The sequence below is a fragment of the Pectinophora gossypiella genome, chromosome Z (genome assembly GCF_024362695.1).
Source record: "Pectinophora gossypiella chromosome Z, ilPecGoss1.1, whole genome shotgun sequence".
In the NCBI taxonomy this organism is placed as follows: Eukaryota; Metazoa; Arthropoda; class Insecta; order Lepidoptera; family Gelechiidae; genus Pectinophora; species Pectinophora gossypiella.
The window spans coordinates 4,294,768-4,321,786 of record NC_065433.1 but is presented as its reverse complement, the minus strand read 5'-3'; the positions used below and the strand labels follow the sequence as shown (position 1 = coordinate 4,321,786).

The window sequence follows — 27,019 nt, the reverse complement described above, 5'->3', positions numbered from 1 at the left end:
TTAATTTATAAAATCAGTGAAGTTCAATAATTTATCTTCGTGCTAAACAGAAGAATTGGTCCTTCGGAAATAGGACGATGAAAAAGTTACTTATATAACTGTGCTTCGTCTGTTGTTCCGGCTGACCGACAAGATCCGTTGAAACGGCCTTTCATTTTCATTGCGCTGACGCGGAGGCTGGATTTCCACATTCCACTAGCCAAAGAAGCTGAAGGAAAACAAGATTTTCAAATTAGAAGATTAATGCCTGCGTTACTGCCTGGAAGTGCACTTCAAAGAAATTGGTGTTATTACTCATTGCGTCGTCGGTGCGTATTTTACGCGCGAAACAGTACTTTGAAGAAAAACCTATTGTTTGTTACTAGGTACTACCTAAAATCGTGGCAAATCAGAAGATTACTTCTATAAAAGGCTGTAAAACATTTTTTTGAAAATGTATTTTACTAAAAATATTATATTTTTAATCAGATTTACCCTATCGTTAAATAGATGAGTCTTATTCGTCTTCTGAAAAAAAAAAAAAAAAAACGGAATTTCCAGTCCACACTTGTCTGTGCCATCCGCCCCGCGCTTTCTCAAATTGGGTCGTGTACTAGGTTCAAGTTAAATTATTAAATTCTGATTACCTACTAAATAAAGACACATCTAAAAGTAACGAAAAACGTTTTCTTTTTTCAATTTTACTCATTTTTAAATTTAAAACAAGAAAAACGTAATAATAAGTCCGACAATTTATCACGTTTTTCTGTGACGTCACAATGTGCTTTTGGCTTTTTCAAACAAATTTTATAATAATTTCGTGTTTTGACGTTTAGTAAAAAGTAACTGATTTGACTAGTTGGAAACAAGGTCTTTGTTGGAAACCAAAGACCTTGTATAGAATAGACGGAGCATTTTTAAGACGAAAGAAAAACATAGGTTTTGTCTTTCGCACTCATGTGAGCCGTCATAAGTTAAAAAGAGATAAATATACTATCGTCGTAACGTCTTTTGTACTCGTGTAGCGGGTTTGTTATAGAAACGTACCTATAGTATATGTTTTTGTATCAGAACCACTAGTGCCGTTCCATGTCTTTATCGACATTATTATTGGCTAAATATTTCATGTTAGTCCAAGATCTAAAAAAATATACATTACAAATTGAATGATTAATTAAATACAGAAATAACGACCTAGTATCCATACCTGGGTGGGTAGAACCACAAGTAAATTAGTTAAAACGATACCTATTTGTACCCTGATAGAAAGATACCTAAGAAGAACCGTACGTTGCGGTGACAGATTCAGAACCACTTATTCAACGTAATTATCATGGACAAACTTGTTAAAGGTCAATTTATCATTTTTGAATCTATGTCATTTCGCAAGGTGTTATGGCCGAGAAGGTCGAGGACGGTCCATCTAGTCCACATATACTATAGTATCATTTTAATACGACATTGCGGCCACCCTTTGGTTGCTATAAATCACATACCTACCCTTTTATAAAAATTAAATACGCGTTTTTCATTGACTTGACCGGAAATCGAATCGGCTCTCGATACAAGAAGTAGACGACCTTCTAGTATATTTCGGGGATTATCTCAATGCGATTAAAGAATAAAAGCAAATACTTCTTTATAAGATTTTTATTCAATATAGTTAGAATACAATGACTACGAAGCACTGAACAATTCCGACTTTTGGTGATAAAAAAAAAAAATCCTCTTGTTCACTTTCTTTAGAAGTGTATAGTGTCGGCTCTGGTCGTTATAACTTTACCTGCAAGAATGGCACATATTAACGTGGAGCACACAAACACACAAGCATTGCATGTTTACACATTGCACATAGAAGGATTAATCACAGGTAATTACAAAAATAGTTATTCATACTAATTATTTATAGAAGGAATAATCACAGGTAATTACCAAAATAGTTATTCATACTAATTATTTTGTGCAATAGAGAATATTTGTATTGTATTGAAATATTTTTTCCATGCTAATGTAGAATACAAAAACGAAATAGCTGCAAATTTATCTATAAACTTATAACTAAACTTAAACTCACCTTATGTGAGATATGTGAGTGAATATTGTTGGTACTGCATCTCTATGTAATATTTTTGTTTGGTATCCTGCTCGATAGAAAGCAAGATACATCGAAATGTAATTAGCACAGTCTTAAATAAGGAGAAGGCGTCCTTCAGAAGAGAGAATTATCTCGTTTCATGGTCTGAATCCAATTGTTTCTTAATTTCTTGTTTCGTAAATTAGGATATTTAGGAAATCTGGAAAATACAATATCTTTATGTAATCTTCATCCAAATCGGAAACAGGTCGAAAAATAAATTAAACGTGAATAGAATAACGCAACATGTAGATGTTACATTCAAACATAATATTATGTTATCGATATCAAAGGACAACACTACTTATAATACTTTGGGTACATGATCTGTCAAAGCTGATTAACGTAAAATGTGAAATCAATTATTTGTACAAATGTGACGGCTTTGCTGAAAATATGCGTCTGCATCGTGTTTAGGGCTCAATAAACTTTACAAAAACCAGACCAGGTAATGTATTTCTTGCACACAAACATGTATTATGTGGTCGATAACTTACCCATGGTGAGACATTGTTTGATCGTTCTCCATTATAACACCCATTCTACTCTCACAACCAATAGCTACGCAAGCCATGGTTCATAATGAATAACTATTTCACAGATTGTTTATATAAAAAGTTAAAATAATGTCCCAAAACACCAAAAAACTAACGGCAGGTTTGGTATCCAGCTGACTACCACAACATCTCAAAACGTTAAACACTGACGTTCTAGACAGCGGTGTTTGTCTATGTTTGTTTCTTTTTTCCACAGAGATTATTGCCATAGGGAAGAAAGAGAGCTGTGATAGTTTGATCGTCACTCTAAAATATTATCCGTCTATTCTATACAAGGTCTTTGTTGGAAACTGTTGGATCTAGCCTATTCTCAGTATTTCTCATTCCCGCCAAAATCGGGACGTCTGGCAACGCTGTACACTGCATATCCTAAGTGTGTGAACGAGATAACAATATACATCGCATCCGTGAAAAAAGAAGACAGCAAAATGACGCCAACTCAATTTGCCGCGAAAATTAAATTGGCGCGAAATCATGTTTGCAGCGCTGCAGCGAGGAAGATTTTTTGTATGAAGAAATCGTCTAGCGAAATACCGCTTGAAGCGGAATTGTTCATCGGCTGTATAAGTTTGTATCCGAACGCGGGCATTTTCGTCACTCTTCTTTCAATTCTAGATTTTACCAGTACAGGATTCTTTCAATTTAAAATCGCTATTTGTGTACTTTGCGCCTTTTTTGTTCATTGTTTATTATTGTACATAAAAACAAATTGTTCGATTATAAAATATTCGTCAAGGGGTTTTAATCACAATAGGTACGAGCTCTCATGAGCTTTTATACGAAAAGCGTAAACAGCTTGTCGAAGCCTATAAAGATTACGAGACTTACATTTATTGGTGTTGTTTGACGATGATGACGAAGAAGACTATGGCGATGGCGAATATGAAACCAAATACTTTAATAGTATTGCGGTTTTGGATCGCCTACTTAGATCCAGCACCCCTGCAGTGGCTCCGAGTCCAACTACGGTACGTAAAGTATAATAATAAAAATTATGCCACTTACTGATAAAAATTATAATGATGCTCTTAAACTTCTACATGATAGATATACCTAACAATGGCTCTCAAATTACAAACTTCCATGTAGGTATAAAGCATTTTAGATATAACATCTTTTAAAAAGTGCACAGCGCAAAAATTTGCCTACTGATTTTGATTCATGGGACACACCTACTTGTGAATATTTTAATAAAAAAAAGGTTGTCACATATTCCAACAGGGGTTTTTATTTAGAAAGAACATAAAGGAGGTGCCCATACTGGATGAGTTTTTGTTATTTACAGAAAACTGGCCGTTGCCATTGAAAATAGCGACGAAGAGAGGATTGTTCCATCCCCAAGGCGTGCCAAGTCCAGTGGTAAAGTTGTCACTGGTGTGGCCACCAAGTCTTCCACATCACCATCATGTAAGTACTGCAAACTTTATGAGTGTACTATATTTAAAATAGCATCTGATGAAGATAGATATCTTCATCAGATACATTTGACAAAGGTAGAAAGATACCCGAGCACCATTTGCTTAAACCAGCATCGAGGTAAATGTTTCCTTCGCTTGAAATGTGCAGTTTGTTAACAAAAGCACAAAACGCTTGTGCATGCACCATTATCACCCCATGCTCATGTGGCTACCTCATCTATGTCGGGTACTGCACAATCGCAAGATGTCCTTCTCCCAACTGCTGTGGTGAGGTTAAAAGGTAAAGGTGGCACGACCATATACGCAAGAGCTTTACTTGACTCTGGGTCTCAGCTATCTTTTATAACTGACGATTTAGCAAAGAAAGTAAATTGTGAAGTGTATATAATGTAATAAATGTCTCAACAAAGGCTAATGTGAGGTGTGAGGTGTGTATACATTCAACAACAAATAGCTTCTCCATGAATATTACCTGCTGAGTTGTAAGAAAAATAACCTGTAATTTAAGTCAACATTCTTTGCACATTTCCAAATTTAACATCCCTGCTCATGTGCAATTAGCTGACAAAAACTTTAACAAAAGTCATGAAATATTGTTGCTATTGGGTTGTGACATACCTATTCTTTCAGGTGCTGCAGCGTGATTCCTGTTACATCGTCCGGCCCCTACTTAAAATAAGAAATACAAGTTTTGGTTATAAGGTGGCAGGGAGTCTGCTGGCAAGGTTTTTTCCTCCAATTTATGTATTAATATACAAGGTAACAATTAAATGAGATTAATGATAATATTTCCAAATTTTGGAAATGCGAAAATGTGCCTAGTGTTTTTAAAGAAGTGACTTCTGAGCACCAATTAGCAGAAGAATGCTTATCTAAGCTTCTGTAAGTTTAGTAAATAAAAAAAAATCCGTTGTATCTTTGAAACAGGAACTAGAGGATATTCTTATAGGAGATTCTTTTTCTTCAGCATTACAAAGACTTTATAACCTTGAAAGGCGTTTCTTAAAGACAGTATTCTATATCAACATTATACCTAGTAAGTTTATTAATGATTATTATTGTTGTTGTGTTTTTGATGATGATGATTAATGATTACATAAACCAGGGTCATATATTTTAATATTGACAGTTATGATTTAAATTCTGGAAATGTGTCATTTCTGCCTCATCACCCTGTTTGCAATCCTTTGACGCCAGTATGAAAACAAAAAAATGGTTTATGCCTTAATGATATTTTGTTAAATGGCTCCACTGTTCAAAGTGAACTTTTTGACATTTTGATTTTGTTTAGAACATAATATTATGTCTTACTTTGTGACATTAAGTCCACGTATAGACAAGTGCTTGTTGATAATAAATACCTATTGTTGGGTCATTTTATGGCGTGACTCCACACATTATTTCATTAAATGCATTCAGTTACAAACTGTGGGGCTTAAAAGCTCAGCTTTTTAACGACACGGTCTCATGGAACTTTCACATCGTTTTAAAAGTAAATATCCATTAGCTTCCATTGCATTGGAATATTCCACATATGTTGATGATGTTCAGTGTGGACAAAGACCAAGTATAGAATAGACAGATAATATTTTAGAATGACGATGAAACTATCATACCTAGCTCTCTTTCTTCCCTATGGCAACATTCTCTGTGAAAAAAAGAAACAAATATAGACAAACGCCGCTGTCTAGAACGTCAGGTTTCCCGTTTTGAGATGTTGTGGTAGCCAGCTGGATACCAAACCTGGCGTTAGTTTTTCGGTGTTTTGGGATGTTATTTCAACTTTTTATATAAAAAATCTGTGAAATAGTTATTCATTATGAACCATGGCTTGCGTAGCCATTGGTTGTGAGAGTAGAATGGGTGTTATAATGGAGAACGATCAAATAATGTCTCACCATGGGTAAGTTATCGACCACATTATTCATATTTGTGTGCACGAAGTACATTACATGGTCTGTTTTTTCAAGTTTATTGAGCCCTAAATACGATGCAGACGCATATTTTCAGCAAAGCCGTCGACATTTGTACAAATAATTGATTTCACATTTTACGTTAATCAGCTTTGACAGATCATGTACTCAAAGTATTATAAGTAGTGTTGTCCTTTGATGTCGACAACATATTATTATGTTTTAATGTAACATCTAGATGTGTTATTCTATTCATCTTTAATTTATTCTTCGACCTGTTTCCGATTTGGATGAAGATTACATATTTCCTAAATATCCTAATTTACGAAACCAGAAATTAAGAAACAATTGGATTCAGACCATGAAACGAGATGATTCTCTCTTCTGAAGGACGCGTTTTTCTTATTTTCACCTGTGCTCATTACATTTCGATATATCTTGCTTGCTATCGAGCAGGATACCAAACAAAATTATTACATAGTGATGCAGTACCAACAATATTCACTCCATAGACATAGAAACTCTATAATTCACTTACATACCTCTCATAAGGTAAGTTTAAGTTTAGTTATAAGTTTATAGATGAATTTTATTTTTGTATTCTACTATTTACTTATTTTTTCCATGCAAATAGAAAAAAAAATTCAATACAATACAAATATTTTTTATTGCACTAAATAATTAGCATGCATAACTATTTTTGTAAGTACCTGTGATTTATTCCTCCTTCTATGTGCAATGTGTGTGTATTTGTGTGCTCCACGTTAATATGTGCCATTCTTGCAGGTAAAGCTAAGAGGACCAGAGCCGACACTATACACTTCTAAACAAAGTGAACAAGAGAAAATATATTTTTTTTATCACCAAAAATCGGAATTGTTAAGTGGTTCGTGGTCAAATAAAAATCTTATAAAGAAGTATCTGCTTTTATTCTTTAATTTCATTGAGATAATTCCCGAAATATACTAGAAGGTTATCTGCTTCTTGTATCGAGAGCCGATTCGATTCCTGGCCAAATCAATGAAAAACGTAAAAAACGTGTATTTCATTGTTATAAAATATTTTTTGAATCAAGCATGATTTAGAGCGAAACACACCTTTTTCCCGGGGTAGGTACGTGATTTATAGCAACCAAAGAGTGGCCGCAATGTCGTATTAAAATGATACTATAGTATATTTGTACTAGATGAACCGTCCTGACTTCCTCGGCTATAACACCTTGCGAAATGACGTAGATTCCAAAATTTTTAATTGACTTTCAACAAGTTTATCCATGATAATTACGTGGAATAAGTGGTTCTGAATCTGTCGTCGTACCGTACGGTTCTTCATAGATATCTTTCTATCTGGGAACGAATAGGTATCGTTTTAACTAATATACTTCTGGTTCTACCCACCCAGATATGGATACTAGGGCGTTATTTCTGTATTTAATCACTCAATTTGTAAAGTATAAATTTTTAGATCTTGGACTAACAGCAAATATTTACCCGATAATAATGTCGATAAAGACATGGAACGGCACTAGTGGTCTTCACACAAAAACAACTACGCGAGTACAAAAGAATTAATTTAAATACAAAACTTAAATACGCTCCGTCTATTCTATACTTGGTCTTTAAGTGTGGAAGTAATGATCTTGTAGAGCTTTCTACTATAAAAAATCAATTAATTGCATTAATGAATGAGGCCAGTTTTTTATTACACAAATGGTGTTCATATACCTAATAGTGATATTTTAAATGATTCTGTTAGATCTCACCAAAGCTGTAGGGTCAATACCCTCGGTTTTATTCGAATTAAAAGAAACTGTGTTTTACATACATTTTGGTGAAAACGTGAAGTGCCGACCAAGAAACAATATTGGTATATCCTTTAGAACTTATCTGAATGACCATTATTTCGACTTTTATTGGACTTTACGTTTTAGTTTCTATGTGAAAAGTGCCGGTTAGTAAAATACACATGTCAAAGCTATCGAGAAGATACCTGTAAACATTATTCACTATGACAATAAACGTGTATGGCCGTTAGTTTGGCTTTTGTTGGATTTTAAAAATGACGATTTTTGATTTATTTTGTTAAAAAATAAAATATAACAGGCGCGTTATTTAAAGGATCGTCTCGTATCGTATTTATTACATTAAAAGTCTATGACCACTTTTTCTCCTTAATTAGATTTATCAAACATCTGGATTTTTCATAGATACCTACTCTTTGGCGAAAAAATGTTTTATCTGGCGATAATGAAACTATCTTGCTAAAGGCGTAATATGGTGGTCGTCTTTTACACATTTTTATAAATCAAAAATAGGTTTGCGTCTGAGCTGATGGTGATACACTCTTTAGAAGCAAAGTAGTTAAATGACTAATAACTAGTCATTAGGAAAGCTCTGCTTGTTGTCATTGTTAAAATGTATAAAGTCGACATTTGGTGTTATAGTAAAAATAGTTTACCAAAAGATTTGACGCATTTTGTTTCGCTGGCTGACATTTTCACATTTGAACCAAAACGCAGAGAGAGACGAACAAAGAATGGTCAAAAAAGTTTTGCGCCATAGTAATAAATGTTCTAACGGTCCTTACAATACGCCTGTATCACTCTTTTTGAGAACAGACTTATATTTTTTTACAAAATGTATGAAAAATCGAGATGTTTAAAATCCAATTAAAGCCAAACTAATGGTCATAAACGTTTGGTGTCTACTATTTCTATGTTACTATTTCTATCCCGAGAAATATTAATGTACCATCGTCTATTGAACTTGTCGGTTATGCGGATGCCTCTAATGTATGGTTGTTGCTTGATCTCGTATCAATCCTGAAAATAAAAATTAACAACTCCCCGACTTGAATTAAATAGCGCCTTACTTTTGTCGATTCTGGCCAAAAAAAATCCATGACGCATTGTCATTAAAATATGATGTAGACGTTTTTTTACTTGGATTTGCAAATTGTACTATCCTGGCTTGAGATTGAACCTGTTAAGTTAAGCGTATATGTTGCTAACAGAGTGAACAAGATATCACAACAGACTACAGATTTTCAATGGCGTTATGTTAAAACTAATGACAATCCAGCCGACTGTTTGTCGCGCGGCATTTCTACTCGGTAATTGGAGACTGATCTGAGACAGTTGTGATTTCATGGACCTCAATATTTGCAAGATAGTAAGTACAAACATTGTGATAAAGTATGTAATAATTCTGATATTGACATTCCTGAAGTGAAGCTCTTGTAATCCAATTTCATGAAATATTAGAAAAATATTCAGATATTGAAAAGTTTACAAGGATATTTGGTTATGTTAAACGATTCATAAACAATTGTAAAAATAAAAATATTAAAAAAACTGGATCTGCCCTGCATACTATCATACAATTAGATCAACAAAGGCATTTTGAAAAATAAATTAAAGCTTTAAAAGATAAAGATTGTTTAAAGTCAAGTATTAGTAATTTGATTCCGTTCTTGGATGTTGAGTGGGAGGTCGATTGCAAAACTCGAATTTAGCATAATTCTCAACGACACCCATTTTGGCAAAACACTCTAATATCACAAAATTAATAATAATCAGATAGCATTTGCGACTCAAGCATGCAGGACAGAAGTTAGTACTCAGTAGTTTGCATGAAAGGTTTTGGATTGTAAATGCAAACAGGGAATTTGAGAATGTTTTGCATAGACGTGTCATTTGTTTCAAATTAAAGTTAAAATCTTGTGACTCAGCTCATGGGCTCTCTGCCTTATGACCGTGTTAACATGACACGCCCTTTTTAAATACGTAGTGGGCACTGATTATGCCGGACCATTTTGTGTGAAACAATCTCGCATTAGAATACCTGTAGTCATATTTGTATACTGTCATGTATTGATTATTAGCTCTCATTTTTGACTAACATACGTGTTCGTTACTTTGTCAACCACGTCATAAGTTCCCTCGAGGAATTCAATTATTGGTCGTGACATGAGTATGTTTGTTTATAGTATTTTGAGCCGCCATTTTAGATTGCGTTACCGGTTCGCCAGGTCATAATTCAATTGTAGGACATCAGGGGAGCTGGGCTCATTTGATGCTTTGTTGATTTTGGAACAAATGGACGACGGCGACGGAGCGTGCAAAATTTTGTTACGGATTGAATTACACGTAGGGTAAATTATAAATTTATTATTTCTATTTTCAGCATAGAATAATGAGGATAAAGCTAGAAGCTCAAATGTAGGTGGCGGCACAGTTGAGTGTCCCTAAATTTTGACAGTTCTCCATACTTACTGTTCAGTTAGTGATAAACTGCTACAAAAAGTGTGGATCAGCGTGGAGTGTATCCTGTCTGAAAGATGGGTTATGAAAAAGAAAAGCAGCCAGTTGGAAGAAGGCAATTTTTATTGAAAATAAGTTTTTTCAAGATTTCTATTTCTCTATCCGATAATGAGAAAATAAATAGTGGTGTGGTAATGGGTTGCTGCCTATTAATAAATACGTAAAATCAATATCAGAACACTACTTTCTTTTCCCAATATTCGATTTGGCAGCATTGATTTAATATTGAGTTTTGTTTATGCGTTATTTCGGGGCGTGGCATCCGTTGCCCGACGTGGGTTGGGTTGACCGATGGAGGCTCTGGTCGAGGGGGGCGCTTGGTACTCTCATTCCGCCTACGCCTAGGGCCATTATTTTGAACTCGATCCCCTCATAGAACGCACGCAAGGTGCGTTATGTGCAGAGTACTTCGCGTTTCAAATTATATAGGATATTCAAATCAGTGAGCTTTTAATAAAAGGGCGATTTTGCGGCAGTGAACCATCCATCCTAAGTTATGGCACTACCGAGGAAAATCAGGTTTGACTTCTTTATTTTAAATTAGATGTTTTCGCGATAAGTTCTCACTGGAAAATACTTGAGTTCATTTTTGCGAGTTAAATGTTTTGTCGGAGCGCACTTATTCAAAATGAATAAGTATCTGATTTTAATTGTATCCTACTATGAAGTTAATAATAAGTTGCTTCAAAACTAACATTTATTGCACGTACACATGTTCTAAAGACACATAAAACCATTATTATTAAGAAAATATAGATTATGGTGACAAAAAGCCGGTGTGTTTACCGTTGAAAAACTGTTGTGTCCATACATCGTCACAGGTCGGGATTAGTTTACTGTAAGTAAGCTTGTTAGTAATCGCAAAAATATAATATTTTTTGTGATGGTACAACAAGTTACGATTTTCGAATTTTTTCGAAGTCCTTCCTTTTTGCCAGTTGGGCGAGAACCTTAAGGCGGCGTTCGAAAGGATTACTGAATGAGTGAAATCGTCGACAACGCCGGCGGAGTCGGTATCACTCGATACCGAAATATTTGATACTTTTCAGTATTGTCTCTAAGCGGGACGCATTCGGAATTTATTTTGTCTTTAACCTGATATGTTTTAATGTGAACTTCAATGTTATGAATAAAAAAATATGTGAACAAAGGGGCTCCTTTTTGTATCATGTAAGGGGGGATAGTCATCATATTTCACACCTACCTGACCGAAGTTTCAGGTTTTAACAGAAACAACTGCTTGAATTTTCAACTCAAACCAGCCCAATTAAGTCACATACACTTCCGAAAACACTTTATTTTTCTTTCTCGGGTATTTCTTTATAATATGGAAGTGGCCGTATTATCAGCCTGCCTACCTACCGCACTTATTTAAGATTCATATTTATATCCTTCCGAGCACTTGCTGAGTAGAGATAGTGGTCTAGTTCTTTCAAGCCACGGTTTTTCAGAAGGTAACGCTCTGTATTACTGACTTGACGGAGTAGCTCCGGGTACCCGGGGGCCGGGGCGGGTCGCTAGTTTATTTCATAAATTATAAAATAATTTAGAAAGTGTATATAATAATTTAATTTAATAATAATTTAAACGGTATAAATCAATCTCATTTTTCTTTTAGTCTTATTTTCGAATTTAAATTAGGAATGATGTAAAAACGAGTGCGACCGCTTTTATTGATGACGTCCCACCAGTCCCATACAATCTCCAAAGAATATAATAATGCGTTTCGACATTTCGTAAAAAGTATCATTTGATTAAAAATACTTATAGTGATCAACACATTGTTAATACCCGGAATAAGCATGAACTTGCCTTACAAAAAGAATGTCTAAGGCCCTGTCATATTATTTCTTATTCTATGGCCCTGTGCCCAGGTTTTTCTTGCAGCTTCTTTTCCCCGGCTATACAGGTTGTGAGAAGCTGCAAAAGTTTTAGGGCGAATGAGACGTTCGTTATGTAAAAAATACGATTCAATGTGTAACTATGAAGATACCTACTGAATGAAGATATTTTTGAATTTGAATTATGATATCGGGTTGCCTATTTGGTCCTCATGCCGAAGAGTAGTCGTTGAAATAATATTGTTGTTCTCTTTAAATTATTGGTATACTATCATACACCTAGCTTCATATACACTTTATTTAAATGTCCATTATTAAATGTACTTTACATGTTTTTGTTTAATTTGCTTTTATGAATTTATGTTTATGAAATATGTACGACGTATTTTAAATTTGTGCAAAATAATGTGATTGTAATTATACGTATATATTTTTTATTTATGGGAGTCTTATGTACGTATAAATTGACATATTCATTTTCTTCTTTTTTATAATTTTTGCATGATTATTATAATTTAAATGCACGATAATTATTCTTTGTAACATGTTTTTCACTGCATTTATGGCAATAAAAAAACATTAAATAAGTGTATTATAAAATATTAGATGAATTATTAATTGGATATACTGCGACTGCTTTTTATTGTAAACCTGAGTTATTCTTGTGTAATGTAATGGCCACTAGTGCATGTGCTTCCAAGACAAGTGGGAGGCGGAAATTGGATGGGAGGGGCCACTGGAAGGGCGCGGAAAGGGGGCGGGGTGCGGTGACGGGATGAAATTCACAAGCTGGTCGCTCGTGTAGTTCCTGACCTGACTCCTGTCAGTTATATACGGGGACCGTAGCAGGGTGGTCGTTTCGATCCCCGTAAATAATTCACTAATGCACCCGCTTAGCAAACAAAAGTGTTTGGATAATATGCAAAACGATCCGATACAAAAAACTGATGACTACAATTTAAAAGGGTGGTAATAATAAACTAATCTCAGCTGAAACTCAGCTCAAGCCCCTGTTTTTATATAAGAACTGTCACATTGACATGATCTTGAAAGCAGTCTCGAAGTTGAGATTAGTTTATTAATACGAGTACCACCCTAAATGTTTATCTAGATGTGACTTAGATTTTGTTATCGATTTTGTATGGACCATCGCCAGTCGAGGAGTTTCGTGTGAAATTAGTATGGCACAGGAAATTTTAAAATTATTGATCACTACGAAGCCAGGACTTGAATCAAGTTTTGATCGACTTTGTATGGTATATATCTCCCCGTTCCTCCCTCATGAAATGAGAACGAGACGATAATATTTGAAAGAATTCATCCAGTACCGCCCCTAAGCGTGATTTACAGTGATCGAGTGATTACATTCTCTGTGGGTTCCAGCTGTACAACTATGTATATTCTAACATAGTTTTTTCCCTTGTTGCAGACGTGTACAAGCATTAAGAAAATTTGCACAAAACAAACCAAAGACTGACGGTAGCCATGCAGCCGTCAAGCACGGTCCTTCGAAGGAGGTTAAGAAAGACAGGATTATCCATAAGCACAACCAACTGTCGGCTAAGAGTCTTCTGGACATCGTGTCATTCCAAAGTTAGTAGCAAATTACAAAAATAATACCTGATGTTGCCTGGAAGAAATTGGTATTTTCCAAAAAACCGCCAATTGTACGTTTTTCGGTCTTCTCGTAATTGTAGATACACTTTGCTTATTTCAGATTTACACGGACACTCCCCTGTAGTATAAGTGGATCGTTTGAGTCATAATTTCGAGACTGGCAGTCAGAATGGACGAGAGACTGGCAGTAGAGCCACGTCAGTGGGTAGTGGGGTTCACAGACCCTCAGGAGGCCGCGACCTCGCCAAAGGCTGTGACGCGTCTTCAGGGCGAGAAGGAAAAAGAAGTACGACACACAACGACACTCGCGTACTAACTGCTAGATTGGAAGAACCCAATCATATTAAAGACGACGATACGAGCTCAATAGCTGGTTCTTTAAGTGAAAGTTCAAAGGGCAATCGAGAAGATGAGCGCCCAATGAAGTATTTCAAAGTAAATAACCAAAACACGACGGCGTTGCAAGCCACACCAGGTATGTAACTGCAAGCTTTTATATCATTAGCAAAAGTGTTCGTAATGTCGTTCTTGTTCATCAACAAGTAGATAGAGAAAAGAACTTAAAGCTGTGCTTCTACTGGAGCGGTTTACGTTTACGGAGCGTGCGGAGCGTTCATATATCTTGCATTTTGTTTTTTAACAAAACCGCGCCTGCCCCCGCGTAGTCTCGATTTATATCGAAGCTCTCATCCAATAGGTGTACGACGCTTATCTGCGTAGGTAGCATTCGCTGCGTCTGTTGGTATGATAAAATAAGCCCTAACATAATAAAAACATTGATATATATCACTGTTTTTATTATGAGTGATATTCAAGCAAACCGCTGATTCAAGATCTTGTAAGGTTTATTATTTATATGACAAAACAAATATATTTTTTTTTTATTTTAGAACGGGGTCCTTCGGCAAGTATTACTCGTCCAACCACCAAAAGAGCTCTGGCGACAAGACGTAAGTAGATGAACATAACATTACATAAGATATGATATTGTTGTCTTTCTTTTTGTGTGTGGCGTCCTTTCATAATAAACTATTTCTATTCTATTCTATAACTAATTTCGCCTGTGGTTCATAATGGTGTGAACAGGGACGTGAGAGATCTATCGAATATTTCTGACACGAAGTCCTAAGATGGATGTTCTATACTACGTATGGAATGGACACCCCCCCACCGATCCGATCTTATCTCACCTCTCCCCCGATATTTGGTTCCGTGCGTGACTACACACAAGAGTTGCTGATGATTATTGTTTCGAATCGATTTCACTGTCTGTTTCGCTAGCACGCAAGGGTTAGTTATGGGTAACGCGAACAAAACCAAGTGTGCCCAAGAATGAGTGTATTTTATGATGGAGTCTCCGGAGTGTCCCATGGGAAAACTTATGCAGAAGGAAGCTAAGGGTGTTATATATTTCTTTATTATTTTTAGCAACCCCATCCCGTGCACCGTCTTCATCGACGTCGAGTCAGGATGGCGAGTGCTTTAAACGTCGTGATTTACCAATAGGAGTCGCTAAATCGGATAAAAAGCCAGGTAAGATATTTTTTGGTGCATTAAAGTGATTTTTGTACTGTGAAAAACAATACATGTGTCTAATGTACAAATTACATGTGTATGTTTTCTATCACAATTACTTCTTGCCTGAGTTTCGGGAGATGCGTTATAATGCTTACAAATACAGGATGTTAGTGACATCGTAACGAAAACTTTGAGGGATAATTGAGAATTGATATTAAGTGGAATTTTCCGCCGCCAAAGTATGGAAATGAAAATAGTTTAAAAAAAACAAATGAATATAATGAGTTTGTATAATAATATGCTATATTCACGATTCAAATATACACTCACCTGCAAAACTTAAGTACTACAATTTTAAATATATTTTTTTCTAAACTTTAGAATTTAAAAATATTCTACTTATAGATAATTTTATCAGCTTTCTTTGCAACTTGTGAACTATACATCACTTGTAGCTTAGTGTCAAAAAATCAATTAACATGTATAAGTGTTTTCTGTACGTTCGTGTACATAACTAATAGTAACAGAATCAAAATTTTAGCACTGATGGTACAATAGGTACAACCTATGCTATAAGTACCAGCTATCTCCCATTGACACAATAATATCCATAACAGTTTGAGCGGAGTTCTAATACAAGATGCAATTACTATTATTTTAGAAGTCTGTTAGCTCCGGCTTTATGTTCTCCACTATTTTAATATATTTTCCGTGCTAGTTCGTGTGTATGTATGAGGGTGTGCGATGTGTGTGAGGGTGTTTTTTGTAATTGTAAGTTCTTTGGTCTGCTCGTAATTGTTGGTATTGTATGAAAACACTTTGCTCATTTCAGATTTACACGCATACTTCCCTGTGGTATTAGTGGAACGTTTGAGTCATAATTTCGAGACTGGCAGTCAGAATGGACGAGAGACTGGCAGTAGAGCCACGTCAGAGGGTAGTGGGGTTCACAGAACCTCAGGAGGCCGCGACCTCGCCAAAGGCTGTGACGCGTCTTCAGGGCGAGAAGGAAAAAGAAGTACGACACACAACGACACTCGCGTACTAACTGCTAGATTGGAAGAACCCAATCATATTAAAGACGACGATACGAGCTCAATAGCTGGTTCTTTAAGTGAAAGTTCAAAGGGCAATCGAGAAGATGAGCGCCCAATGAAGTATTTCAAAGTAAATAACCAAAACACGACGGCGTTGCAAGCCACACCAGGTATGTAACTGCAAGCTTTTATATCATTAGCAAAAGTGTTCGTAATGTCGTTCTTGTTCATCAACAAGAAGATAGAGAAAAGAACTTAAAGCTGTGCTTCTACTGGAGCGGTTTACGTTTACGGAGCGTGCGGAGCGTTCATATATCTTGCATTTTGTTTTTTAACAAAACCGCGCCTGCTTCCGCGCATTTCTCGATATATATCGAAGCTCTCATCCAATAGGTGTACGACGCTTATCTGCGTAGGTAGCATTCGCTGCGTCTATTGGTATAACAAAATAAGCCCTAATATAATAAAACATTGATATCATTCGCGCTGCGCGCACCGCGTTTGGTCTGCCGCGGGTGCTTTGCTATCGTAACAACGCAGACAAGTAATATTCAAGCAAACCGCTGATTCAAGATCTTGTAAGGTTTATTATTTATATGACAAAACAAATATATTTTTTATTTTAGAACGGGGTCCTTCGGCAAGTATTACTCGTCCAGCCACCAAAAGAGCTCTGGCGACAAGACGTAAGTAGCTGAATATAACATTACTAATTTCGCCTGTGGTTCATAATGGGGTGAACAGAGCCGTGAGAGATCTATCGAATATTTCTGACACGAAGTCCTAAGATGGATGTTCTATACTACGTATGGAATGGACACTCCCCACCCCACCGATCCGATCTTACCTCTCCTCTCACAAGAGTTTGGCTAGTACGCAAGAGTTAGTTCTGGGTAACGCGAACAAAACCAAGTGTGCCCAAGAATGAGTGTATTTTATGATGGAGTCTCCGGAGTGTCCCATGGGAAAACTTATGCAGAAGGAAGCTAAGGGTGTTATATATTTCTTTATTATTTTTAGCAACCCCATCCCGTGCACCGCCTTCATCGACGTCGAGTCAGGATGGCGAGTGCTTTAAACGTCGTGATTTACCAATAGGAGTCGCTAAATCGGATAAAAAGCCAGGTAAGATATTTTTTTGTGCATTAAAGTGATTTTTGTATTTTAAAAAACAATACAGGTGTCAAATGTACAAATTACATGTGTATGTTTTCTATCACAAATACTTCTTGCCTGAGTTTCGGGAGATGCGTTATAATGCTTACAAATACAGGATGTTAGTGACATCGTAACGAAAACTTTGATGGATAATTGAGAATTGATATCAAGTGGAATTTTCCGCCGCCAAAGTATGGAAATGAAAATAGTTTAAAAAAAACAAATTGAGTTTGTATAATATGCTATATTCACGATTCAAATATACACTCGCCTGCAAAACTAAGTACTACAATTTTAAATATTTTTTTTCTTAACTTTAGAATTTAATAAAAATATTTTACTTATAATTTTATCAGCTTTCTTTGCAACTTATGAACTATACATGTTCAGGAACACTTTTGACTATAAAAAAATAAAGGAACCAAAAATCACTTGTAGCTTAGAGTCAAAAAATCAAATAACATATATAAGTGTTTTCTGTACGTTCGTGTACATAACTAATAGTAACAGAATCAAAATTTTAGCACTGCTGGTACAATAGGTACAACCTATGCTATAAGTACCAGCTATCTCCCATTGACACAATAATATCCATAACAGTTTGAGCGGAGTTCTAATACAAGATGCAATTACTATTATTTTAGAAGTCTGTTAGCTCCGGCTTTATGTTCTCCACTATTTTAATATATTTTCCGTGCTAGTTCGTGTGTATGTATGAGGGTGTGCGATGTGTGTGAGGGTGTTTTTTGTAATTGTAAGTTCTTTGGTCTGCTCGTAATTGTTGGTATTGTATGAAAACACTTTGCTCATTTCAGATTTACACGCATACTTCCCTGTGGTATTAGTGGAACGTTTGAGTCATAATTTCGAGACTGGCAGTCAGAATGGACGAGAGACTGGCAGTAGAGCCACGTCAGTGGGTAGTGGGGTTCACAGACCCTCAGGAGGCCGCGACCTCGCCAAAGGCTGTGACGCGTCTTCAGGGCGAGAAGGAAAAAGAAGTACGACACACAACGACACTCGCGTACTAACTGCTAGATTGGAAGAACCCAATCATATTAAAGACGACGATACGAGCTCAATAGCTGGTTCTTTAAGTGAAAGTTCAAAGGGCAATCGAGAAGATGAGCGCCCAATGAAGTATTTCAAAGTAAATAACCAAAACACGACGGCGTTGCAAGCCACACCAGGTATGTAACTGCAAGCTTTTATATCATTAGCAAAAGTGTTCGTAATGTCGTTCTTGTTCATCAACAAGTAGATAGAGAAAAGAACTTAAAGCTGTGCTTCTACTGGAGCGGTTTACGTTTACGGAGCGTGCGGAGCGTTCATATATCTTGCATTTTGTTTTTTAACAAAACCGCGCCTGCTTCCGCGCATTTCTCGATTTATATCGAAGCTCTCATCCAATAGGTGTACGACGCTTATCTGCGTAGGTAGCATTCGCTGCGTCTGTTGGTATGATAAAATAAGCCCTAACATAATAAAAACATTGATATATATCACTGTTTTTATTATGAGTGATATTCAAGCAAACCGCTGATTCAAGATCTTGTAAGGTTTATTATTTATATGACAAAACAAATATATTTTTTATTTTAGAACGGGGTCCTTCGGCAAGTATTACTCGTCCAGCCACCAAAAGAGCTCTGGCGACAAGACGTAAGTAGCTGAATATAACATTACTAATTTCGCCTGTGGTTCATAATGGGGTGAACAGAGCCGTGAGAGATCTATCGAATATTTCTGACACGAAGTCCTAAGATGGATGTTCTATACTACGTATGGAATGGACACTCCCCACCCCACCGATCCGATCTTACCTCTCCTCTCACAAGAGTTTGGCTAGTACGCAAGAGTTAGTTCTGGGTAACGCGAACAAAACCAAGTGTGCCCAAGAATGAGTGTATTTTATGATGGAGTCTCCGGAGTGTCCCATGGGAAAACTTATGCAGAAGGAAGCTAAGGGTGTTATATATTTCTTTATTATTTTTAGCAACCCCATCCCGTGCACCGCCTTCATCGACGTCGAGTCAGGATGGCGAGTGCTTTAAACGTCGTGATTTACCAATAGGAGTCGCTAAATCGGATAAAAAGCCAGGTAAGATATTTTTTTGTGCATTAAAGTGATTTTTGTATTTTAAAAAACAATACAGGTGTCAAATGTACAAATTACATGTGTATGTTTTCTATCACAATTACTTCTTGCCTGAGTTTCGGGAGATGCGTTATAATGCTTACAAATACAGGATGTTAGTGACATCGTAACGAAAACTTTGATGGATAATTGAGAATTGATATCAAGTGGAATTTTCCGCCGCCAAAGTATGGAAATGAAAATAGTTTAAAAAAAACAAATTGAGTTTGTATAATATGCTATATTCACGATTCAAATATACACTCGCCTGCAAAACTAAGTACTACAATTTTAAATATTTTTTTTCTTAACTTTAGAATTTAATAAAAATATTTTACTTATAATTTTATCAGCTTTCTTTGCAACTTATGAACTATACATGTTCAGGAACACTTTTGACTATAAAAAAATAAAGGAACCAAAAATCACTTGTAGCTTAGAGTCAAAAAATCAAATAACATATATAAGTGTTTTCTGTACGTTCGTGTACATAACTAATAGTAACAGAATCAAAATTTTAGCACTGCTGGTACAATAGGTACAACCTATGCTATAAGTACCAGCTATCTCCCATTGACACAATAACATCCATAACAGTTTGAGCGGAGTTCTAATACAAGATGCAATTACTATTATTTTAGAAGTCTGTTAGCTCCGGCTTTATGTTCTCCACTATTTTAATATATTTTCCGTGCTAGTTCGTGTGTATGTATGAGGGTGTGCGATGTGTGTGAGGGTGTTTTTTGTAATTGTAAGTTCTTTGGTCTGCTCGTAATTGTTGGTATTGTATGAAAACACTTTGCTCATTTCAGATTTACACGCATACTTCCCTGTGGTGTTAGTGGAACGTTTGAGTCATAATTTCGAGACTGGCAGTCAGAATGGACGAGAGACTGGCAGTAGAGCCACGTCAGTGGGTAGTGGGGTTCACAGACCCTCAGGAGGCCGCGACCTCGCCAAAGGCTGTGACGCGTCTTCAGGGCGAGAAGGAAAAAGAAGTACGACACACAACGACACTCGCGTACTAACTGCTAGATTGGAAGAACCCAATCATATTAAAGACGACGATACGAGCTCAATAGCTGGTTCTTTAAGTGAAAGTTCAAAGGGCAATCGAGAAGATGAGCGCCCAATGAAGGATTTCAAAGTAAATAACCAAAACACGACGGCGTTGCAAGCCACACCAGGTATGTAACTGCAAGCTTTTATATCATTAGCAAAAGTGTTCGTAATGTCGTTCTTGTTCATCAACAAGTAGATAGAGAAAAGAACTTAAAGCTGTGCTTCTACTGGAGCGGTTTACGTTTACGGAGCGTGCGGAGCGTTCATATATCTTGCATTTTGTTTTTTAACAAAACCGCGCCTGCTTCCGCGCATTTCTCGATATATATCGAAGCTCTCATCCAATAGGTGTACGACGCTTATCTGCGTAGGTAGCATTCGCTGCGTCTGTTGGTATGATAAAATAAGCCCTAACATAATAAAAACATTGATATATATCACTGTTTTTATTATGAGTGATATTCAAGCAAACCGCTGATTCAAGATCTTGTAAGGGTTTTTATTTATATGACAAAACAAATATATTTTTTATTTTAGAACGGGGTCCTTCGGCAAGTATTACTCGTCCAGCCACCAAAAGAGCTCTGGCGACAAGACGTAAGTAGCTGAATATAACATTACTAATTTCGCCTGTGGTTCATAATGGGGTGAACAGAGCCGTGAGAGATCTATCGAATATTTCTGACACGAAGTCCTAAGATGGATGTTCTATACTACGTATGGAATGGACACTCCCCACCCCACCGATCCGATCTTACCTCTCCTCTCACAAGAGTTTGGCTAGTACGCAAGAGTTAGTTCTGGGTAACGCGAACAAAACCAAGTGTGCCCAAGAATGAGTGTATTTTATGATGGAGTCTCCGGAGTGTCCCATGGGAAAACTTATGCAGAAGGAAGCTAAGGGTGTTATATATTTCTTTATTATTTTTAGCAACCCCATCCCGTGCACCGCCTTCATCGACGTCGAGTCAGGATGGCGAGTGCTTTAAACGTCGTGATTTACCAATAGGAGTCGCTAAATCGGATAAAAAGCCAGGTAAGATAGTTTTTGGTGCATTCAAGTGATTTTTGTATTGTAAAAAACAATACAGGTGTCAAATGTACAAATTACATGTGTATGTTTTCTATCACAAATACTTCTTGCCTGAGTTTCGGGAGATGCGTTATAATGCTTACAAATACAGGATGTTAGTGACCTAGGGATTAGAGCCCCAAACTAGGGATTAGAAAGTAATTTTTGTCATTTTTCCCTACCGGGATTCTAACCCGGGACCTCCGGATTGTGTTTAAAGTTTATTATAGAGAAATCATCAGCAAGCATGTTTGGCTGAATGAAGTCGTAAGTGTTAGTTCGAGAAACCATATTTAAACTTACTTTAGAACGCTGTGAAGTATAGATAGTATACTTTAGTAGACAGTCAATATGTTTATGTTGTTTGGAAAATTTGGTAGGTGTAAGTAGTATAATTACGAGTATAACCATAGACTTAGTAGCGCGAGTCTCTATAAGTTTTAGATTTCTAGATATATTTTTTTAAATTTGTTTGTTGTGTTTATTTTTTTAAATGTTATAGAAGGTTGATTCTTTGCAGGAACCATCCGTACACGGCGCGCACCGTGGCCTGAGCCGTTGTTCACCTCGTCGCCCAACTCGCCGCCGGCCCCGTCTCCCGTTTGTTCGCCCGACCCATCGCACTACCTACGGCCGGCCGTGTCGCCTGCCCCGTCACTCGGACCATGGTCGGTTCCGTCTCCTACCCCGTCACTCGGATCATGGTCGGCTCCGTCGCCTACCCGGTCACTCGGAGAATGGCCGGCCCCGTCTCCCGTCCATTCGCCCAAGTCGACGCCCGCCCCGTCAGCCAACTCGTCGCTGACCCTGCCACCGATCCGGTGTCCCGTGCCGGCACCCAACCGGTCGCCAAGGCCGGCCCTGTCGCCTACCCCGTCACTCGAACCATGGTCGGTTCCGTCTCCTACCCCGTCACTCGGACGATGGTCGGCTCCGTCTCGTACCCTGGCACTCGAGCCATGGCCGGCTCCGTCGCGTACCCGGTCACTCGGAGAATGGCCGGCCCCGTCTCCCGTGCCGGCACCCTACCGGTCGCCATGGCCGGCCCTGTCGCCTTCCCCGTCACTCGAACCATCGTCGGTTCCGTCTCCTACCCCGTCACTCGGACCATGGCCGGCTCCGTCGCCTACCCGGTCACTCGGAGAATGGCCGGCCCCGTCTCCCGTGCCGGCACCCTACCGGTCGCCATGGCCGGCCCTGTCGCCTACCCCGTCACTCGAACCATCGTCGGTTCCGTCTCCTACCCCGTCACTCGGACCATGGCCGGCTCCGTCGCCTACCCGGTCACTCGGAGAATGGCCGGCCCCGTCTCCCGTTCATTCGCTCAACAATAGCCGTCGCCTAACTCGTCGCTCAACTCGTCGCCGTCTGAGTACTACTAAACATCCGTAAATAGGTAATGTTAATTTCTATTCAATTAAATACTCGCACAAAATTGATTGCGCTACCTGTTTTAATAAAGGATATTTATTTACTGTTTTTAAATATTATAGCAGATGTTGCCGAATCCGCTGGCGTGAAGGCAAACTACTAACAAACCCAACACTAAAGCCAAGATAGGCGAAGCGCAAGTGCCATGATCACGGGACGACGAAACAATGTACGTATAGAAATACATAATTACTGAAAATTTCAGCTGTGGAGCTGTTGCGTTTTTTGAGATACAGTTGATGTTTCTTACTAAAGGTAGGAGAAATAAAAGGTTTCGAAGGAGCGGCGAGTGGTAATTTTATGTAGGGTATTAATGACATTGTAACGAATATACTAAGGGGATGACTCAGACTATGATTCTGAGTTAATATCAAGTGGAATTTTCCGTCGCAAAATTCATGATGATTTTTTAGACTTTTTTGATAATTTTCAATTCTATACTTTTGCGATGGAAAATTCTACTTGATATTAATCAGAGTAATCAACTGAATCACCCCTCTCACTATTTGTTACGATGTCACCTTACACCCCATACAAATAAATACAGGTAGCCATACAAGTACGTACGGGTGTTAGTGACACCATAACCAATACTGAAGGGGATGCTTCAGACCATGATTCCGAGTCGATATCAAGTGGAATTACCTGTTGAAAAAGTCATGAAAATTTTCTTCTGTACTTTTGCGACGGAAATTTCCACTTGATATCAACTCAGAATCATGGTCTGAATCATCCCTCGAAGTTTTCGTTACGATGTCACTAACACTCCGTATACATTAATTAGCTCTGTATATTGTAATTATTTCCATCTCTGTTATCATGTATCAGTCAGTATCTATCTAATCTTACTGACGCCTTATGAGTCGCATTTTTAGGTGTGGATTGGCTTGCTGGTGGTGATGTGTCTATCGTGGCCATATCATAGAATTGATCATTTCATGAAATGATCGACCATTTCATGAAATGGTCGTATTTCATGAAATGGAACAACATTCGTTGGCCACATCATGATGTGGTTTGGCCAGATCAATGAACACAAAACGTTTAACGATATGACCAACTAAATGCATGATTACTTCATGATATGGCCAAACGTTAGCGATCATATCGTAAAATAGTAACATTATCCACCGGTAGTGGCGCTGGTGTCGCTTTGTTTATGTTTTGCATAATGGCGGCGGACAATAATTATTCTTGTGTGAACGCGAATAATACGAATAATAATGAGCAAATACAAGATAAAAGTGCATTGAAGCAATGTTTTGACACTAAAGTGAAAAGAAAAACTCGTATTAACAGTAGACAGCAACTTTTATTTATTTTTAGGTTATATGGCAAATAATGAAGGTCGAGTGACCACGCTACGTAAATCAATGGACTATTATTGGATTTCATAATATGATATAATTAAAACTGCGAATGAAGAGATATTAATTTTAAAAAAGAAAAATATAGACGATCCTACTGTCCGTAAAGTTTCTTTTTTTGACGTGACTTATTGTAGATATGCCGCAGATGGCATTAACTACTTGAAACAGGATTCAATTAAAACGCATAAATGTTTTTGTCATAATTTAAATTATCATAATCCTTTTTTTTATAATTTTTACAAGGCATAACAGTAGGTTAGGGTGCGGCGGGGGTGGCCCTTGGGCCACCCCTACGCCGCCAGTATGTTTATCTTACACACGAAAAGTATACTGAATGATGACCAATGGCATGAAATAGTGTCAAAAAATATGACGACGACTTCAAAGCGAGATGCAGTTACGGCGTATATGTCAACTACATCAACACTCCGTTAATCGAAAACGACTTTTTAATTTTTAATTGACTTTTAAACATTTTTGTACTTTGTACTAGAGTAATACATTATTTCCTATCTTATTTCGCGTTTTTATTACACCACTTATCATGGACACCCTACATTAATGATATGGCCAAACGTGGATGGAAATATCATTAAACGCTGACGTTTCAACGATATGGTCAGTTGAAGTTGGCCATTTCATGAAATACGACCATTTCATGAAATGGTCGATCATTTCATGAAATGGTCAATTCTATGATCTGGCCACGACATGTCTAAGTTACCACGCGTCAAAGTGCTCGGCTTTCTGTTTTCGATTTGAGATTTTTTTTCTTCAATCTTCTTTAATTCCGATGATTCTAGCACTATTTTTTGATCCATAGGTGCTAAGTCCTTCTGAATTCGTTTTTCAATAGCTTCTAAGGTCACTTTTGCCATATTGACTTAAATATTGAATATTAATAAGACACGCACAAACACTTCGCGCGCGCACATTGTCTGATTCTTAATAATAATCTGGATTTAATGTGGATAAGTATAAGTAGATTATAATAGACTTCGATGATTAATGAGATTTCAATACATTATAATTCATATTGTAAGTGTACTTAAGAAATTATTTTTTTACTTATTAACACAGATCATCTGGCATTGCAGTGGAGTAGGTAGAAACTTCAAACAATGTAGAAATACATAATTAGTGAATATTTCAGCTGTGGAGCTGTTGCGTTTTTTGAGATACAGTTGATGTTTCTTACTAAAAGTAGGAGAAATAAAAGGTTTCGAAGGAGCGGCGAGTGGTAATTTTATGTAGGGTATTAATGACATTGTAACGAATATACTAAGGGACTATAATTCTGAGTTAATATCAAGTGGAATTTTCCGTCGCAAAATTCATTATGATTTTTTAGACTTTTTTGATAATTTTCAATTCTATACTTTTGCGATGGAAAATTCCACTTGATATAATCAGTGTAATCAACTGAATCACCCCTCTCAGTATCTGTTACGATGTCTCCTTACACCCCATACAAATAAATACAGGTAGCCATACAAGTACAGGTAGGGTGTTAGTGACACCATAACAGATACTGAAGAGGATGATTCAGACCATGATTCTGAGTCGATATCAAGTGGAATTACCTGTTGTAAAAGTCATGAAAATTTTAGTATTTTTTCAGTTCTGTACTTTTGCGACGGATAATTCCACTTGATATCAACTCTGAGTCATCCCTCAAAGTTTTCGTTACTTAATAATGTTACATAGTTGAATTGGGATTGCCTGTAATGACTATGTAAATTGTGTATAAATAAATAAATAAATATGGATAAGTATACGACTTCGATGATTATGAGATTGCAATACATTACAATTCATTTTGTAAGTGTACTAATTTATTTTTTTATTATTAACACAGATCATCTGGCAATGTTGATCTGATTGATTTTTTAAATAATTGTAATAAATAAATAAACCGTATTAAGTATGTACTTAGATGTTCTTTCATTTCTTATCACGTAGATGCATACCCCAAAAGGACAAAGGTAGTCATGTCTCTTTTCCTGGCCCTGGCAACATGACGGACAGGGATTCTGACTACACAGAAAAATGGCGAAATTTTTTCGCCAAATATCAGAAATTTGTCGGTCTGCCGTTTCAAAGTTATAAGCATTTTTTGGTGGCAGTGCCCCGATAAGGCTTTCCTTAGCATCACTGTTTTGTTATAGCACCTAGGGAGGATCTGATTTCACTAACAAAGATTTTTTGTGACAGCGCCTACGAAATCCTTATTCTAGGACCTCTTTTTTTGTATCTCGATAACTACAGCAGGTAGCGAAGATCTGATTTCTCAGTAATGTTAGCATTGATTAAATTCTAGGTACTGCTTTATTTTTATCAGATTATTTTGTTATTATATAGTTTTAAGAGGTATTTAAATTAAAAACTAGTCAGATTAAAAGACAACTTTATTTACCAAATCACAAGTCTGTTGGTTGACTGCAGTAATGATAG

The 27,019-nt window shown here is 37.0% G+C and overlaps 2 protein-coding genes and 1 long non-coding RNA gene across 4 annotated transcripts in view; 2 read left to right on the top strand and 1 right to left on the bottom strand.

Annotated features, from left to right (window-relative positions):
* Positions 1 to 27,019, top strand: part of LOC126380081 (serine/arginine repetitive matrix protein 2-like) — a 103,094-nt gene that overhangs the window by 32,211 nt on the left and 43,864 nt on the right. The window lies entirely within an intron of this gene.
* LOC126380192 (uncharacterized) lies at positions 1,615 to 2,490 on the bottom strand. Its single transcript, XR_007568452.1, has 2 exons — positions 2,054 to 2,490; positions 1,615 to 1,762 (listed from the first exon to the last, which is right to left on the bottom strand). It is a non-coding gene; the product is annotated as an uncharacterized LOC126380192 (long non-coding RNA).
* LOC126380124 (uncharacterized) lies at positions 14,155 to 24,648 on the top strand. The gene is made up of 5 exons (XM_050029374.1): positions 14,155 to 14,255; positions 14,671 to 14,730; positions 15,209 to 15,313; positions 22,285 to 23,160; positions 23,258 to 24,648. Exons 1-4 carry the CDS (start codon positions 14,201 to 14,203, stop codon positions 23,154 to 23,156), a joined length of 1,092 nt encoding a protein of 363 aa, XP_049885331.1. The 5' UTR covers positions 14,155 to 14,200; the 3' UTR covers positions 23,157 to 23,160; positions 23,258 to 24,648.

Coding starts and splice junctions, on each gene's coding strand:
- LOC126380124 (XM_050029374.1), top strand. CDS start 14,201: ATGAAGTATTTCAAAGTAAATAACCAAAACACGACGGCGTTGCAAGCC. Junction 14,731..15,208: donor AAGAGCTCTGGCGACAAGAC/GTAAGTAGATGA, acceptor TATTATTTTTAG/CAACCCCATCCCGTGCACCG. Junction 15,314..22,284: donor TAAATCGGATAAAAAGCCAG/GTAAGATATTTT, acceptor GATTCTTTGCAG/GAACCATCCGTACACGGCGC.